This window comes from Gymnodraco acuticeps, unplaced genomic scaffold (genome assembly GCF_902827175.1).
Source record: "Gymnodraco acuticeps unplaced genomic scaffold, fGymAcu1.1, whole genome shotgun sequence".
Taxonomy (NCBI): Eukaryota; Metazoa; Chordata; class Actinopteri; order Perciformes; family Bathydraconidae; genus Gymnodraco; species Gymnodraco acuticeps.
In genome coordinates this window covers 4107554-4122517 of record NW_022990701.1, presented here as the reverse complement: position 1 = coordinate 4122517, position 14964 = coordinate 4107554, and the positions used below count along the sequence as shown (strand labels likewise).

General features: G+C 37.6%; 1 protein-coding gene across 2 annotated transcripts; it reads right to left on the bottom strand.

Annotated features, from left to right (window-relative positions):
* Window positions 1-4859: 4859 nt before the first annotated feature.
* LOC117556073 (suppressor of cytokine signaling 1-like) lies at window positions 4860-11554 on the bottom strand. 2 transcript variants are annotated; one of them, XM_034231217.1, is made up of 4 exons: window positions 11310-11554; window positions 9009-9448; window positions 7671-7858; window positions 4860-7222 (listed from the first exon to the last, which is right to left on the bottom strand). In XM_034231217.1, the coding sequence occupies exons 2-4, from the start codon at window positions 9231-9233 to the stop codon at window positions 6898-6900; spliced, it is 738 nt and encodes a 245-aa protein (XP_034087108.1). In that variant the 5' UTR covers window positions 9234-9448; window positions 11310-11554; the 3' UTR covers window positions 4860-6897. The 2 variants fall into 2 exon arrangements, with proteins under 2 accessions (XP_034087108.1, XP_034087109.1); XM_034231218.1 differs by having other exon boundaries at window positions 4860-7216.
* Window positions 11555-14964: the final 3410 nt, after the last annotated feature.

Sequence of the window (14964 nt, the reverse complement as noted above, 5' to 3'; positions counted from 1 at the left end):
CCACGTTACGTTTCTTATGAACGTATCATAAATACGTTTATTTTCTACATATCTTTGCCATTTATTGTCTTGCTTATAATAATGATAATAGTCATTTATAAATATCATTTTTGAGCACACATTTGAAATCAGTAGGCGAGGTTGTAATTTCGCCAGCTGTTACTCTCATGAGCGAGGCAGAAAATAATAGTTTTTAACATGCCAAAAAGCTGCTGTGTCGTTTATTGCACCTCAAACATTAAAACACATCCAGAGTTACGTGTTTCTGTACTTCCTCTAAGAAGAAAGGACAGTAACAGAAGATCTCTGTGGCTTCAGGCTTGATCGCCGTTCAAATGACAGCGTTGGTTTCCCCAAAACTGGGCGGTGCTGTAAAGTGACGTAGATTTTAATCTCATCTATTATTCAAAACCATTCTATTTATTCTAACGTAAATTACATGCCAGTGTTTTATGTTTTTTATTTTAAATCGTATAATGTCAGACTTTTTTTCCCGTCTGTGAGGAAAATAAATGGGGCTTAGAGCCTCAAAATACTGAAATCTATATTTTTGAAAATCTTTTTTTCCTTATATCTCAACAATAACACACAATTATCCTTGTTTTTATTTATTCGTTTAATTCTATAATCTTGGGCTTTTTAGCATGCTTTGGAGCCGTAAATAAAGTCACCGGAAACAGACCTATAAGGGACATTTTGAGGATACACACAAACCCACTGAACAGATTACCCAAGATCCTCAGCTTGAAGCTCGTTGATTGGATGTTTAGCCGCAATGCATGTTGGGATATGATGTTAATGCGATATGATATCCGAAAAAAGAAAAAAAAATAATAATAATACTTTATTCCGAGTGTTGTTGCTTTTCTCTTTGGGAGTCATCACATAACGGCATTGTAATACACAGTTCGGCTGCATTAAATATTACACATCTGCTGTAGTTCTTTATTTATAGAGCCCTGATGAGAAGACTTCTGGACAAACAGGAGAACTGCCGCCAAAACTGAATATGTGACGTGGATCATAAATATATCAACAATTAAACAACACCTTGCATTTCTTTTCACAAAATACGTCTCCTTGCATTATCAATACTAATTCGGCTGACTTTTATATTTGATCCAATTGGTAGATAGGTTACATTTACACCATAACGGTGCACAGCTGATATAAAAGTTCTTGCAGTTATTAAAGATATTACTGATTTTCTTTGAATATAAGAATGTAAATACTGAGTTGAGAGAATAGTCAGGGAATTTGGGTGATGGGAGATACAGCTATGGAATCACAATTTCAATAGCTTACCATTAAATGACGGATATGGCTTTCTGTCTGTGATGTTTTACAAATCAGATATTAATGTGTAGAAGTAAAGCATGAGAAATATTATAGCAATATCCTGTAAAATTATGTAAAAACATGAATAAAACTACACATCTTCAGATGTTATACATACAAAAGTGTCCTACACTAATAATACAAAGTTATTATTAGTATGCTGTGTGTACTTGTGTGCACCGCCTAGTGGTTAAAGCACGTTATTGAATTATTTTTGTTGAATAATGTTATTTTTGTTGAATAATGTTATTTGATGACAAAAATATTAAGAGTACATACTTTCATAGGGGGAAAGTAGAAGGTCTGTGATAGAAGTATAGAATATAAAAAATCAAGAAGATACTGTAAGTGATCTCTACAATAAAACAGTTTAGTGCACGATGTACAAAGATATTAATATGAGGATGTGCAAAACAGACAAACTAATTAACCTTTATTAACACATTAAAGAATACTTTAGGTTAAGGTCTTCTTTCAAATAAGAAAAAAGCTTTGGGGGTATCTATCTACAGATAAATATTAAGCCTGACAAAGTACTTAACGTCTAATGTATTGCTTTCCTGCAATGTTAACTATGTTGAAGCACTTATTTTAACTGATATTATACACATTAATTATACGCTTATGTATGTAGATAGTATAAGAAATGTGCAGAATTTGACAGTTTAATGGTGGAGGTACACACATATTGATAGATGTCTTGTAATGCACTGTTGAGGAACCTGTGACCCAAGATTTTCATTCATTGCATAACTACACCGTAGTTGTGTATATGATATGTCAATAAACCTTAGAAAATCTTGAAATCTTGAAAGGGATGTGCAAAATAGCAATTATATACAGTTTTTAATTAACTATTAGTAGAGAATAACGAGTAATGAATATACTTGATAGAGATCTGCAGATAAATGTTTAGTCTTCTCAAGCACCAACTATCAAATATCTCACCTGATTGTTGGCACTTGACAATCACCTTCCCTGAATTTTACTCAGGTGTAACTAAAGTCTGCTTTAAGGGTTGTTTATATTTCACATCATTAATCAGAATCTGCAGAGTTACTAAAGTAAATGTAGTGGAGTAAAAATACCAGGTTAACCTCTGAATTGTAGTAGAGTAGAATATATATTAATGCTGCCCATTATGGATACAAGCGATTTTCACCCATGTAGTAATTACATGTTTTAAATGTGTACACACCAATGTGTTTCCTATCGCCTAAACCTCCAGGGCTGTACACAGTTTAATACTGTCAACTTCTAGTTTTTGGAAAAACGAAAACGTCTTTTAAAACTACAATTCCCAGTAGACGTGCCATAGAGAACATGTTGTGAAACACAATAGCCAGCATGTGTAGTTCTGGGGGGGCGTTCGAGTCCAGTTTTGAATAGTCTGCCGTGGTTTCGTTCCATTTCAAAGAGCTTGACGCTCGGCGTAACCTTGGCGCACTGCCACTAGAACATCCAATCCCAGAGCTTGAAGATTAATCACGGGGTTTGTCAACAGGACTGTAGTCCCAAACGATAGCTGGGGATTATGGGTAGTGTAGTGTCTTCGGCCATCCTAAACTGAAATGTTTTTCGGATATCATATCGCATTAACACCACATCTGGCGTCACAGAGATCTTCTGTTACTGTCCTTTCTTCTTAGAGGAAGTACAGAAACACGTAAATGGATTTGTTTTAATGTTTGAGGTGCAATAAACGACACAGCAGCTTTTTGGCATGTTAAAAACTATTATTTTCTGGCAAAATTACAGCCTCGCCTACTGATTTCAAATGTGTGCTCTAAAATGATATTTATAAATGACTATTATCATTATTATAAGCAAGACAATAAATGGCAAAGATATGTAGAAAATAAAAGTATTTAAGATACGTTCATAAGAAACGTAACGTGGGAGAAAATATGTTTCTAGAAGATATTGTTACAACCTGCCTGAAGGCTGGAACAAATAGGGAGGCCACACAGAGTTAAATGCCAAATATCTGTTTATTTAACAGGTTAAAGAAAAACACCTCTGATGAATAGTGTACGTAAGAATCAGACTGTCAGTAGTGTGAGCAGTGTGTGTGGGTGTGTGGAAGGGTGTTGTAGCATGTTGGAGGGTGCATCAAACCTAACACAGGCTGTAGGCTGAGGTTGCTGCAGCATGCCAGGATCAGAATCAGAGACTGATCCTTGCAGCTGGGCAACCTTTATACCTTCTAGAGGCTCCGCCTCTAGATGGGCGGGCACAAACAGGACGACACTCCCAGCACCTGCTAGAGGACAGCAAGGCAGGGAGCACAGCCAGGCAGAAGGGGGGAGGGGTCGTCACAATATGTAGAAAATAAACGTATTTGAGATACGTTCATAACAAACGTAACGTGGGAGAAAATAAGTTTCTTGCTAAACGTAATTGAGAATGCAGTTTAGTTCTGTGGGAACATACTTTTTAGGAGACAGGGTTGGATAGGTACCTGTCAGCCAATAAGACAGATGTTTATTTCTATTCAACTCTCTGGTTGGTCTGGTGTCTTGCCTCTGTTGCATTCACTGAACACGGGAAATTACATTCCTACCGTCCTCTCTGTCATGATGAGGTTCAGATAAAGCACGGTTAATGTATTATATTATTGACTCAATAATATAATACATGACTTTGAGAGTAGGCAATCTAGGCATATTAACAACATTAATTAAATATACTTATCACGGCAACGGTGTACTGAGATTTTTGTTTTGTTTTCATTTTTTTTTTTTGCTAGGGGGCCCCTTAGTGGCTGCGGGGCCCTAAGCGGCCGCTTATGTTGCTTGGGTCGGGCCGGCTCTGTTAATGAGGCAGGGATAATTTGAGGACAGGAAAAGTGTGTCTGTGTCTGTGTGTGTGTGTGTGTGTGTGTGTGTGTGGTGTGTGTGTGTGTGTGTGTGTGTGTGTGTGTGTGTGTGTGTGTGTGTGTGTGTGTGTGTGTGTGTGTGTGTGTGTGTGTGTGTGTGTGTGTGTGAGAGAGAGAGAGTGTGTGCAGTGCACGTGTCCCTGGTGCAGGGCTAATTTCGACTAAAGGGGCCACTGCCAGTCAGATTTAGGACAGGATGTGGAACACATGACAGAAGACTGCTATTAAATCAAAACTGTGTGCATACTATTATCTGATTGCAGTGACAGATTTCAGTTTAGAGGCATTTTCTTACATGGCAGGGTAAACCCACTATGTGGTGACTCAGCACTCAAGTGAGCTGCTGTTAAACAGGAATGTGTGAGTCTAATGAAAAAGTGTTGTTACCCTATGCCATTCTACAAACCAATTTTGTGTTGTTGTTTTTCAGTGTATGATTTGTGTTTACACTGTATAAATGATAAAGTAAGGAAAAGCTTTTGATTTATAGTGTGCTGCAATCAAGTGTCAACCTCCTTGGCTGAGCAGTGGAGCAATGTACGAAGTGTCAAACATTTGCAGTTCATTGATTGACCGCTGGAGGCAGGCTGCACACGCGAGTCCAACAACAAAATTCCAAGATCTTGCACAAAAGAACAGACACTTTTGTTGAAGTTTAATAGGCATGCAGCGGCCTTTATTGACTTAAAATCATGGCCCTCGGTTTACTGTTAATTTAAAACAATTACATATGTTTATTTCTTGTGCACAAACTACAAAAAACATTTTACAAAGCGTCACACACCATTTTTGTTGTTCCACTGAAAATACTAAGTAGGGATGTCAAATTATTTCAAGAGCGTTTGAATAGACGGTTAGAGTTGAGACTTTGAAAGTGCATTAATCAATACCGTTACCTACGTTTTACCTAAATTAAATGGCTACTATAATGTGAAAGGAGTTACTCTTATTCACGAAAGCACAGATTATATTCACCAACCCTGCACAGTTGAACCTTCCAGCCTCTTATAGCAGATTGTTTCTGTTTTACTTACTTTCTTATTGAGTCTCTGGTGCTCTCATTAACACCAACTTAGAAGCCAGTAACTCACTAGCTAGTAAAAAGTTAGCAAAAACACAGATACTATTTAGGAGTTGCTGGATACTAAATGGGATCAAAAAGTTGCCTGTAATAACATATAAATGATATTCAGAAGACGTAAACCAGCTGATATTGTTTACTGTCTACTATATTAAACGTGCAAATTAGCCCGATTAGAAGATATGTAGGCTACATTATATACTTTAATTTTGTGATTCATCCATAACTTCCAAAAAAACTCTATTCCTTCTTGATAAAAGTTAAGTATGTGTCCAATTATCGAGAGAAACCTACTTGTTATTTTCCTAAAATAATGAGATAATTAACACATTATGAAAAGAAAAATACTCCTTTGTCCTGACATAACGAGATAATTGACTCACAACTGCGAGATAACAGGATTAAAAAGGATAATTGCAATCATGGCAGCTCGTGGCTTCTGTTCAAATCAAGCTGAAAAAGAGAAGTTGTTAACATCTTAGTCCTCAGGAGGCTGTTAGCAAATAACGGTTTGCTAATTGTTCAGCCATAACATATTACGATGGTAACATGTTGGCTTCTATTGATGTTTTTTGCCCCCTAGTGACCAAACATCAATTAATGTAGCTTTAAACAGAAGCACTTGTACAATTTTATGGATGTTACAACTGGTGTATCATTGAAGCAGTTTAGGCCAGCCACAACAACAACCACAACTACAACTATAAAACAACGATGCGAGCATTTGCACTGATCAACGATAACATTCTCATAACAGTAGCGCAAAGCACTCCACTTCGAGCGATAGAAATATTAACAAAGCACTTATATACTAATAAAGGACTGGCTTATCTAAAGCCAGTTGAGTAGCACTTGAAATGTTTTTGCTCTATGAAACCTGATGTACTTATATGATTCTGTTTTCTTCAAGTTTGTATTTTGTTGGTCGAACGCACTTATTGTAAGTCGCTTTGGATAAAAGCGTCAGCTAAATGCAATGTAATGTAATGTAATGTAAAAAGCACACACACTTCTTCTTTGAGGTAAAAAAGCATGCCATTATGTTAACAAGATGAGGCCTACTTATTCACAAATAACCTGCATACATAACGAGCTATTTATGTAAAAATCCCAAGGAGGCTACATAATCATAAAATCTTCAGTTTCATTTTCCTGTTCAGAAATGACAGATTCAAGTACTTGAATTTCCTTCTGGCACTTGTTAAATACAAAATAATATATTTAAAGTTATGTTTGAGACACACACGCGTTGATAAGTGAATTGGTCTTTGAACCTGCGTCCTCCACAGGGGGCCAACTCTACCAACTAAGCTATACGGCGGCACAGTGTTTGATTTTTAATACAGGATATAAATAGTTATTGTAATAGATATTGTTCTTTGTGTGGACGGCCCTTTACACAGGATTTGTGGAATGTAAATGAGGAAAAACTTGAACAAATATGAACTACTAGTACCTTGTAAAATGCATAAATGAAAATGTGTGCAAATAACCATTTAACAATTTGCAGATAAAATGCTTCGGCTGTATTTGTCTTATTTATCAAATTGAAAATAACACAAATACAGAATATTTGTTTACCTTACAACATAAACATCATCTATATACAACAGGGGTACGACAGAACATAGTTTTTAAGTTGTGGACTGAGTCCCGGTAAGGTGCTTAAATGTTCTGCTCCATATAAGCCTATCACAGCCCTCCTGCACATCTGCGTCAGGTGCTCCGGACGCTGCTTACGATAAGGAGAGGTCAGTTTACAGGATGAGCCGGTGTAAAAAGTGAGCAGAGCAAAGAGTGAATCAAAAGTCCTGGTGCTGCCGTAGAGACTGAACAGCAGGTTGTTCAGCTGGACACGGACACTCGTCGGGCCGTCGTCACTTTGGTAGCTGAGAGTAAAGAAAACATCCGTCTGGCCGCTGTCTCTGCAACACAGCAGCATACATACAGTCACTTTGTGGGCACTTAATGCTGTTTACTCTTACCGTGTTGTTATGTGACATGAAGTACAGGAAATCACAGGATGACAGTATATCAAAATGCATGTCTAATTTTGTTCTTCTAAGAATTTTGAACTTCTATATCGAAACAGAGATATGTCAAGTGAACACAATTGTTAATGTTAAAATAAGACTGAACTGGATATATCAAAAGTTATGATAAATGCAGCTGCAATCAAAATATAACATAATATACAGGCTACATTTGCTTTAAATGAATCCTTATTTAAACTAACTAAATCCCATTTAGATGTAAATCCACTTGTTAAACTAACACCTGAGCAACACAACGGCATAACAAGTTGCAGAAATAACAACGTACACTGAACTGATGAAACAACACCAAAACTGTCAGATGTAAGAGGTAGGCTACCTGATGAGGAAGGTACCAAGTGGGGCCCGTGTGAGTATTGCGTGTGCCTCCTCCATGGGCATTGATCCCCAGTAGTAGCCGCTGTGTTGGAGCTGCTGGTAGGTGTGTTTGACTAATCTGTACTCTGCTGCGGTGCTGAATGGACAGAGGTGTGTGGGCAAGCTCTCAGCATCCACTCCAGGGAATGGCTACAGAAGTAGACATGTTTGAAGTCAATGCCAAAATTGTTTTTAGTCACAGACGAAAGACAATAAAGCAGAAAACTCTTTGCGGTGTATCAGAAACTAAAATGGATTTGAAGTAGTTTGTGTATTAACAGTACAATCAGTGATAGGTTAACTAGGTTTATCAGTTTGTGCCATCCTATCAAAGTTGACTAATGGACATACTTTAATATTTATTTTTGAAAGATGCTATATTTTAAGAATAATCATACTTGTGTTATATTAATATATATACTAAAAACAATAAATTACAGTGCAGTATTCTAGACGCATGGTAACTGAAAACATGTAGATTAGAGGTCCTGTTTTAGACAGCGCTGTAAAACGACAAAAAAGAGGCTGAAAAGTTTCCATATCAACATTCAAAGTCCAAAGATAAACTCCGGTCGAAAATAATTCCAGACGATGACGTAGCAAAAACATCAGAGAGTTTGTGTGTTTGTTTTTTAACTCCTGATTATCAAATGCCAATTCAATGCAACAGCTCCATGTGTGTGAAACAAAGTAGAAACATCAGGTTTTGATTTTCCAGCAGTATACTGTATCGTTTTTACCATTGTTTCATAGTTTCATAGTCTTTGACTGGAACTAATTTTAGCTTGCATACCGCCATAATATCAGCTGTATTCACTTTCGGTTCAGTTGATAAATAGTTCAGATAAGAAATGAGATTTATCATAAAAAAATAATAACATTTAGCCGCCAGGAGTTAAAACCTGCTTCTTCTTTACCAGCTGAAAAATTATAGTTATATTATACTGTTCATGCTCACTGCTTGTAGCACTTCTGGATTTGAAGTCAAATATAAAGTGCTTTACAAATTAAACCCATTATTATTATTATTAATTCATCACAATAAAAAAAACAAAATTATAATATATATAATTCTGAAGTCATTTTGCTAAATTTGTCATTCGACTTATTTCTTTATACTTGTGCTTTTGCCCTAATACTACAGACAAATCTGTATTCTTTCCCCTCTTTGATGTTACCTTTAATAATGAAATCCTGCTGTTTAATTTTGGACTTTATCTCTCTCCAGCCATCTGTGCACTGTTTAAAAATCATTATCCCAGAGCAGTAAAGCCACAGTGAGCAAACGTTGAGTACTAACCTGGCACAAGCTTCCTGGTTCTCCATTTGAGTTGAGTTTTTGCCAGAGCAGTAAATCGAGCTGCCTCTCGGTCGGCCCTTGGCTCTCGGGTTGAACTCTCTCGGGGCTCCGGGCTCGTTCTGGGGCTGCAGGTTCCTCGGGGGGTTGGCTTTGGTTCTGCGTGTCTGCTGCGTGGTTCTGTTTTCTGCTCTGTACTACTTTCCTATCAAGATTGTCTCTGACCATCCTACAAAGGAGAATCCTCCTTTTGACCACCTGTTGCACGAGTTTCTCTTTTCGTAACTGGCAGATCCTCCATCCCTGACTCCTTTCTGGTCGGTCATCTGCCTCTCCGTTCTCTCTCAGACTCCCTGTTGCTTTAATCCAGATTTAAAAACATTGTCTCAAAGTTTTTCAGGGGAGCAGAGGCACAGCCATCTGTCATCGAATAACTTGATTAGCTGAAACACAAAAAGGTGAACAATCACAGACTAAATGTTTCATTTTACTGCACTTTCACATCCTCTTAAACCTAAAATTAAAGGACACCAGTTGTGAACACAACATTGACACATCATCACAGTTTAAAGCTGGAGTGTGGGATTTTCACATATAAATGAATGTCTGTTACATGCAAGCCCTTGCCAGATAAGTTCACACAATGAGGATTATTAAAATTTCTTTGCAGTTTAATCTTCCCATGCAACTTTTTAAAAACTGTAATCCTTGTCTGAATGCTTATTTTTTCTAAGCATCTACTCCAGATAGCTGCTGTTCCTTCACTTTGCTCCTTCCCATTTTAACAACTCCCACTGCCACACTGAGGTGACACAAGCTTTAAAAAGATATGATAAACTTATCAGGAAACAGCTGCATATTTACACGTCCAGCAGTAACAGAGCCAAACGATCGTTTATTTGGAGTCTTGCTTGTTACAGCCTAAATAATATGAATCATAAACTACGTTGCAGTGCGTTGTGGTGCAAGCAGTGTAGAGTAAGTTTAAGAGATATAAAACAGCTGTCTGTTGCAATCGGAAATGATACTACAAAAGTGGTGAGAGAGAAGTTGTGGTCCTGAGCTGAAACTCACTACAAAGCTGAGTAAAGCTGGAGAGTCTGGTTAAAATGTTCTCTAGGATCATGACTCAGAGCAACCCCTTTAACGTTAGATATAGTGTTACTATAACATTATCATTAACTGCATACTATTGCAAAACTTGCATTCCACTGTGTCGATGTGATAGACCAAACACCTGATTATCATCAATCACTGGGACAGAGAATATGCTTTCACTTTCAAGCAAACGAAAAAAAAAGTGTATTTCCCCATATCACTAAACAAGTTAATACAATACGTATACAAAATAATTTCACATAGTGGCTTGTTATTAAAAGCAAATGCATGTAAAATACAAATTTGTGTTGTCTCTTTTTCAGTTTTCTGAAAAAATGCTCTTTGCTTTTATGTTTTAAAGCACTTCACTTTTATTTAGGGGAACGGCAGTTAAATACATTTTAATATTCCTATAACTTAGATTATAGGGCTTTAAAATACATTAAACAACGTACACAAACTCCCAGCCAGGCTGCGGGTGTGTGTGTGCTCGGGCTGGTTTCGGGCTGGGTTTCGCTGTCTCGCAGACGGCCACTGGGCCCACACATCCAATGTGAGTTTGGAAAATTGCACAATATAAATCTATTTTAGTATAACAATAGGCTACTACTCAACAATGGAATTATGATCAGTAGAAATGGCCATGACATGGGACCTTTAACTCCCCGAAGTTAAAGCTGTCTGTCAGCACTCCAGCTTCATAGTCATTGTTTCACTTAAGATCCAGTGAGCTGTACCAAAGGCACAATGTGAAATAGTGTGTCAATACTAAATAAATCAATACTGATGCAAGAGCTTCAAGAGTTCAGAACAAATAGTGGACACAAAAAAGTGCAAAAAATAAACTAAAAAATAATGTTGTGTTTCCACCTTATGACATTTTTAATGAGGTGACATGAGATGTAAATTACAATGGAGGATGTCTAGCTTTCTATAACTACGGAAATGTAAACTGGTTAATTTGCCTCTTTATATCAACCACTAAAATCTCAGTTATAGTTGTATAACTGTAAATTATATCAACCACTAAAATCTCAGTTATAGTTGTATACAGTAGCCTACAGAAAGAGCCTCCAATTCAGATGAATGAGTCTGTTTCGGGATTATAGTTTTGATGAGTTTAGATGAATGAAGGACTATCATCTGTCATTAATGGCACACAGAACATTTTAAATTCAATATGCATGAATGGAGCACAAAGCTTACCTTCCTGCAGTGACTGAGCGTCAGAGCCGTGTGGAGTCCGGGCAGCAGTGAGCTTCAATCGGCCTCTCCCTGCCGGGAGGTCGCAGCTCTTTGTGGAGAAACAGTTTTACTTTCGGTATGAAATGTGGGGGGCGGGGCTGCTCTCTAAAACCGCAGGATGGTTATCCTTTAGTTTAGACTTTAACACACTTAACTACTTCTTGTTACATGCTCCACAATGTGGGTTTCATTGACACGCGCCCGCACAAAAGCCGAACACATGGATACGCACGTTCACGGGCACACGCACGCACTCAGTGGCTGTTGCTTTCGCTTTTGGATTTCTTTTAAATCACGTGATTGTCAGTAGCCTTCTGTGTGTGTGCGTTTGTGTGTGTGTGTCTGTGTTAAAATGTAATTTATAACATATGCAATATTAGCCTATACATTCGATGTCTGATAAATTCACAAAAATGTATAATGAAATGAATAAAAAATTGACGGAATTTGCAATCTGAACACTCAAAGTGAATGTGAAAGATGAAAACGATGGAACGTGTTTGGCATATTTCTAATTACTCGCATTCTAATCTACTTTTCTAGAAAGGAGGTCAAAAGGAAAGCATTGAGCCCCACTCAAACAAACCTACATTACATGCAGTTTATAAGCCATTTATTTATCTAAACCACTTGTTTGAATATTTTAAATGTCATTAATGAGTGTAAAGGTTTTTCCAGCACATAAAACTTTCGAATTATGAGCATATGTTATCTAGTAATTAATTAGTTGGGTTACACAAAAGACCATAAAAGTAGGTAGGTTTCTGGTATAGTCATCGGAGTAAGTAATTCTTAGTTTTAAACTGGGTGAATAAACATTATATATACAGAAATAAATGTGGTTTAGCTTATTAAGACAAAGAAGAAGAGAGGCGAAGGCAGAGCAGAGACGATGCAGCCAAGCAGAAAACACGAGACCAGAGTAGTGAAGAGAGCAGAGAGAGAGTTAAGAGCCAGAGAGAGAGAGAGACGATCTGATGAGAGAGAGAGAGACGATACTGCGAGTTTGACGAGGAGGAGAGAGAGAGGAGAGAGAAGACGAGAGAAGAGACGGAGAGCGAGAGAGAAAAAGGCTAAGAGAGAAGCTAGAAGAAGACGAGAGAAGGAGATGAAGAGAAGCGATAGAGGAGAGAGAGGAGAGAGCGAGAGAGTAGAGCAGAGCGAGAGAGAGAGAGCTAGAGCGAGATACTCATCTCATATCTCGCTCTCTATAGCTCTATCTCTCGCTCTCTCTATCTCTCTCTCTCTATATATCTCTCTCTCTCTCTCTCTCTCTCTCTCTCTCTCTCTCTCTCTCTCTCTCTCTCTCTCATATGCCAGGGTTACCAGCTTGACTTCTCATTATATCTCTGAATAACGATCAATCAGTGCTGAGCATTCACAAAGCTTTTTATTAACAAAGCTTAAAACGTCCTCACACTCAGAGGTAGTGTCACATCGTTCCCTTCGGTTTCTTCATATTATAATGAATCATTAGTGAAAACAATGTTTGATGTTTCAGGCCGTGGAGCTGGGCGCCTGGTTTTCTTTTTTGTGTTGTCGGTGCATCCAGTAGGCTGCTGCTGTTAGAGCAAAGACCCCATAAGTAGCCAAGACATACTGCAAGAGAGAGGAGAAGGACACATTTCTGACTGAGGGACTTGATATGCAAAAACTTTAAAAAGTTCATATTGAATGCAGCCTGTGCTGTGTATTTGTGTGTATTACGTACATTTCTGCGACCCTGCAGAGTGTAGCTATTAAAGTATTTCCTCAAACCAGTCAGTTCCGAAGAAGCAGGGGCTTCAATACCAAACAGCTGCTTCTGAAATGCACACACAAAAGAAAAACAACAATAAGAGAAAGCCCTGCAGCCAGAATACTTGATGTGTTTGCACATTTGTCAGGATAATGATACAAATGTAGTTTTGAAAAGATTAAAGACATAGTGAAGTAGTTTGCAAACAACATTTCATTGCAAGTTGGCTCAATATACATTCAAAGACATAAATAATATAGTAAAGAGTAACCCACAAGTCAAAATGAAGGAAAAAGCAGTTAAACCCACAAAACCAAACAACATCAATAAACCCTGGGTTGCATGTGGCTCAGGAGAAATAACAGGTCGTCCATTAAACACGTAGTTTGTAGTTTTATGATCACAAGACTGAACCCCAAGTCACCATCAATGTGCAAATGTTTTTGTTGCCGGGTGACAATGCAAACTATTGTTGAATAAGGAAGAAAAGTGCTTAATGAATGTGGTTTGTTTATAACGCCATGCCAGCCCATCAGATAGTGTGAGAGCTGTGCAGAGTCAAAACGAATGTGAAACAATTCTCTATTAAGTGTCAGTGACATTTGAGATGCTGAGATAAATACCTTTGCATGTTGAAACAAGCGTTATTTTGAGTGGCATGGTGAAAAAGGACTGCAACACTGGTTTATGTTCTTTCAAGTCACATTCAACAAACACAAACTGAATTATTCATCAACCGGAGCTCCAGCTAATCTTTTGGACTTGCTGGCAGCACAGAGCTCCTTCTCCAGACCCACCACAGCCATTTCCTTTGGTTGAAGATTTTTGTAGTTTTTTTCTTTGATTGCAAATGCTGAGTTGATATATTTATTTATTAATTCAATATCTCAATTCTCAAATAGATGCAACAAAAACACAATAAAGCTTGACTTTTTTCATAACTGCTGGCAGTTATGATGACGAACACATGTTCATCTTAAGCATGGCAACATTAAAGGTGACCATCATGAAAAATCCACTTTTTCATGTCTTTTATACATAAACATGTTTCCCCTCTGTGTAAAGAGATTCTGAAAGTTTCAGGAAAAAAGATTTGCTCACTTTTTGTCCCGATCCATTTATATAAAACCTGTCTGAAAATGAGCTGATCAGATTTTGGCCACTTAATGTCATAACGTTTTTTTGGCTTGTGCAACCATTAGCCAATCACCAACCAAGGTACCCCCCTTATCACCCAAATCTCCTCCTAGAGCACCATTGTGGTTTTTTAACCAAATATCTCCCAGAGGGGCATGGGGAGTGGCTCCTTATTTTCATCTAAAGTAACAGACAGAGAATCAGCACTTTTGAAACAGAGGGGATTATGGGATGCTACAATGATCTGTTTGGTGTTCAGAGCCAAACAATTCAGAGACATGTTTTGTATATATCTGAGACCTATAATATATTGATGTAAAACAGTATAATAGTGGACATTTAATGTGTTTAAAGTGTATTCCTCTTTCAAGCTAGCATTTAAAATGGACTTGGTACTATGTGGATGTTGGTTTGACATTTGCAGGAAAATGCCTATTATCTTGCAAAATGGATTACTTTCTCATGTCCTTACAGTAAATATTAAGCTGCAACAGGAGACCTTTAGCTTAGCATAAGCCAAACCAGCAGCACCCCTAAAGCTGACTCTTTAGCATGTCAAGTAACTTTGTTGAATGCATATATAAAAAAAGGTGTGTTTTATACAGAGGATTACCCTGCTTTAGAGGATATCTATGTTTGCTACACCACAATAAACAATATTAAATAAAAACTAAAAAAGTAGCCTCTGTAAAAATGTAGTTTATGCTTGTCATATTGTAACAATGTCTTACACTTCACTGA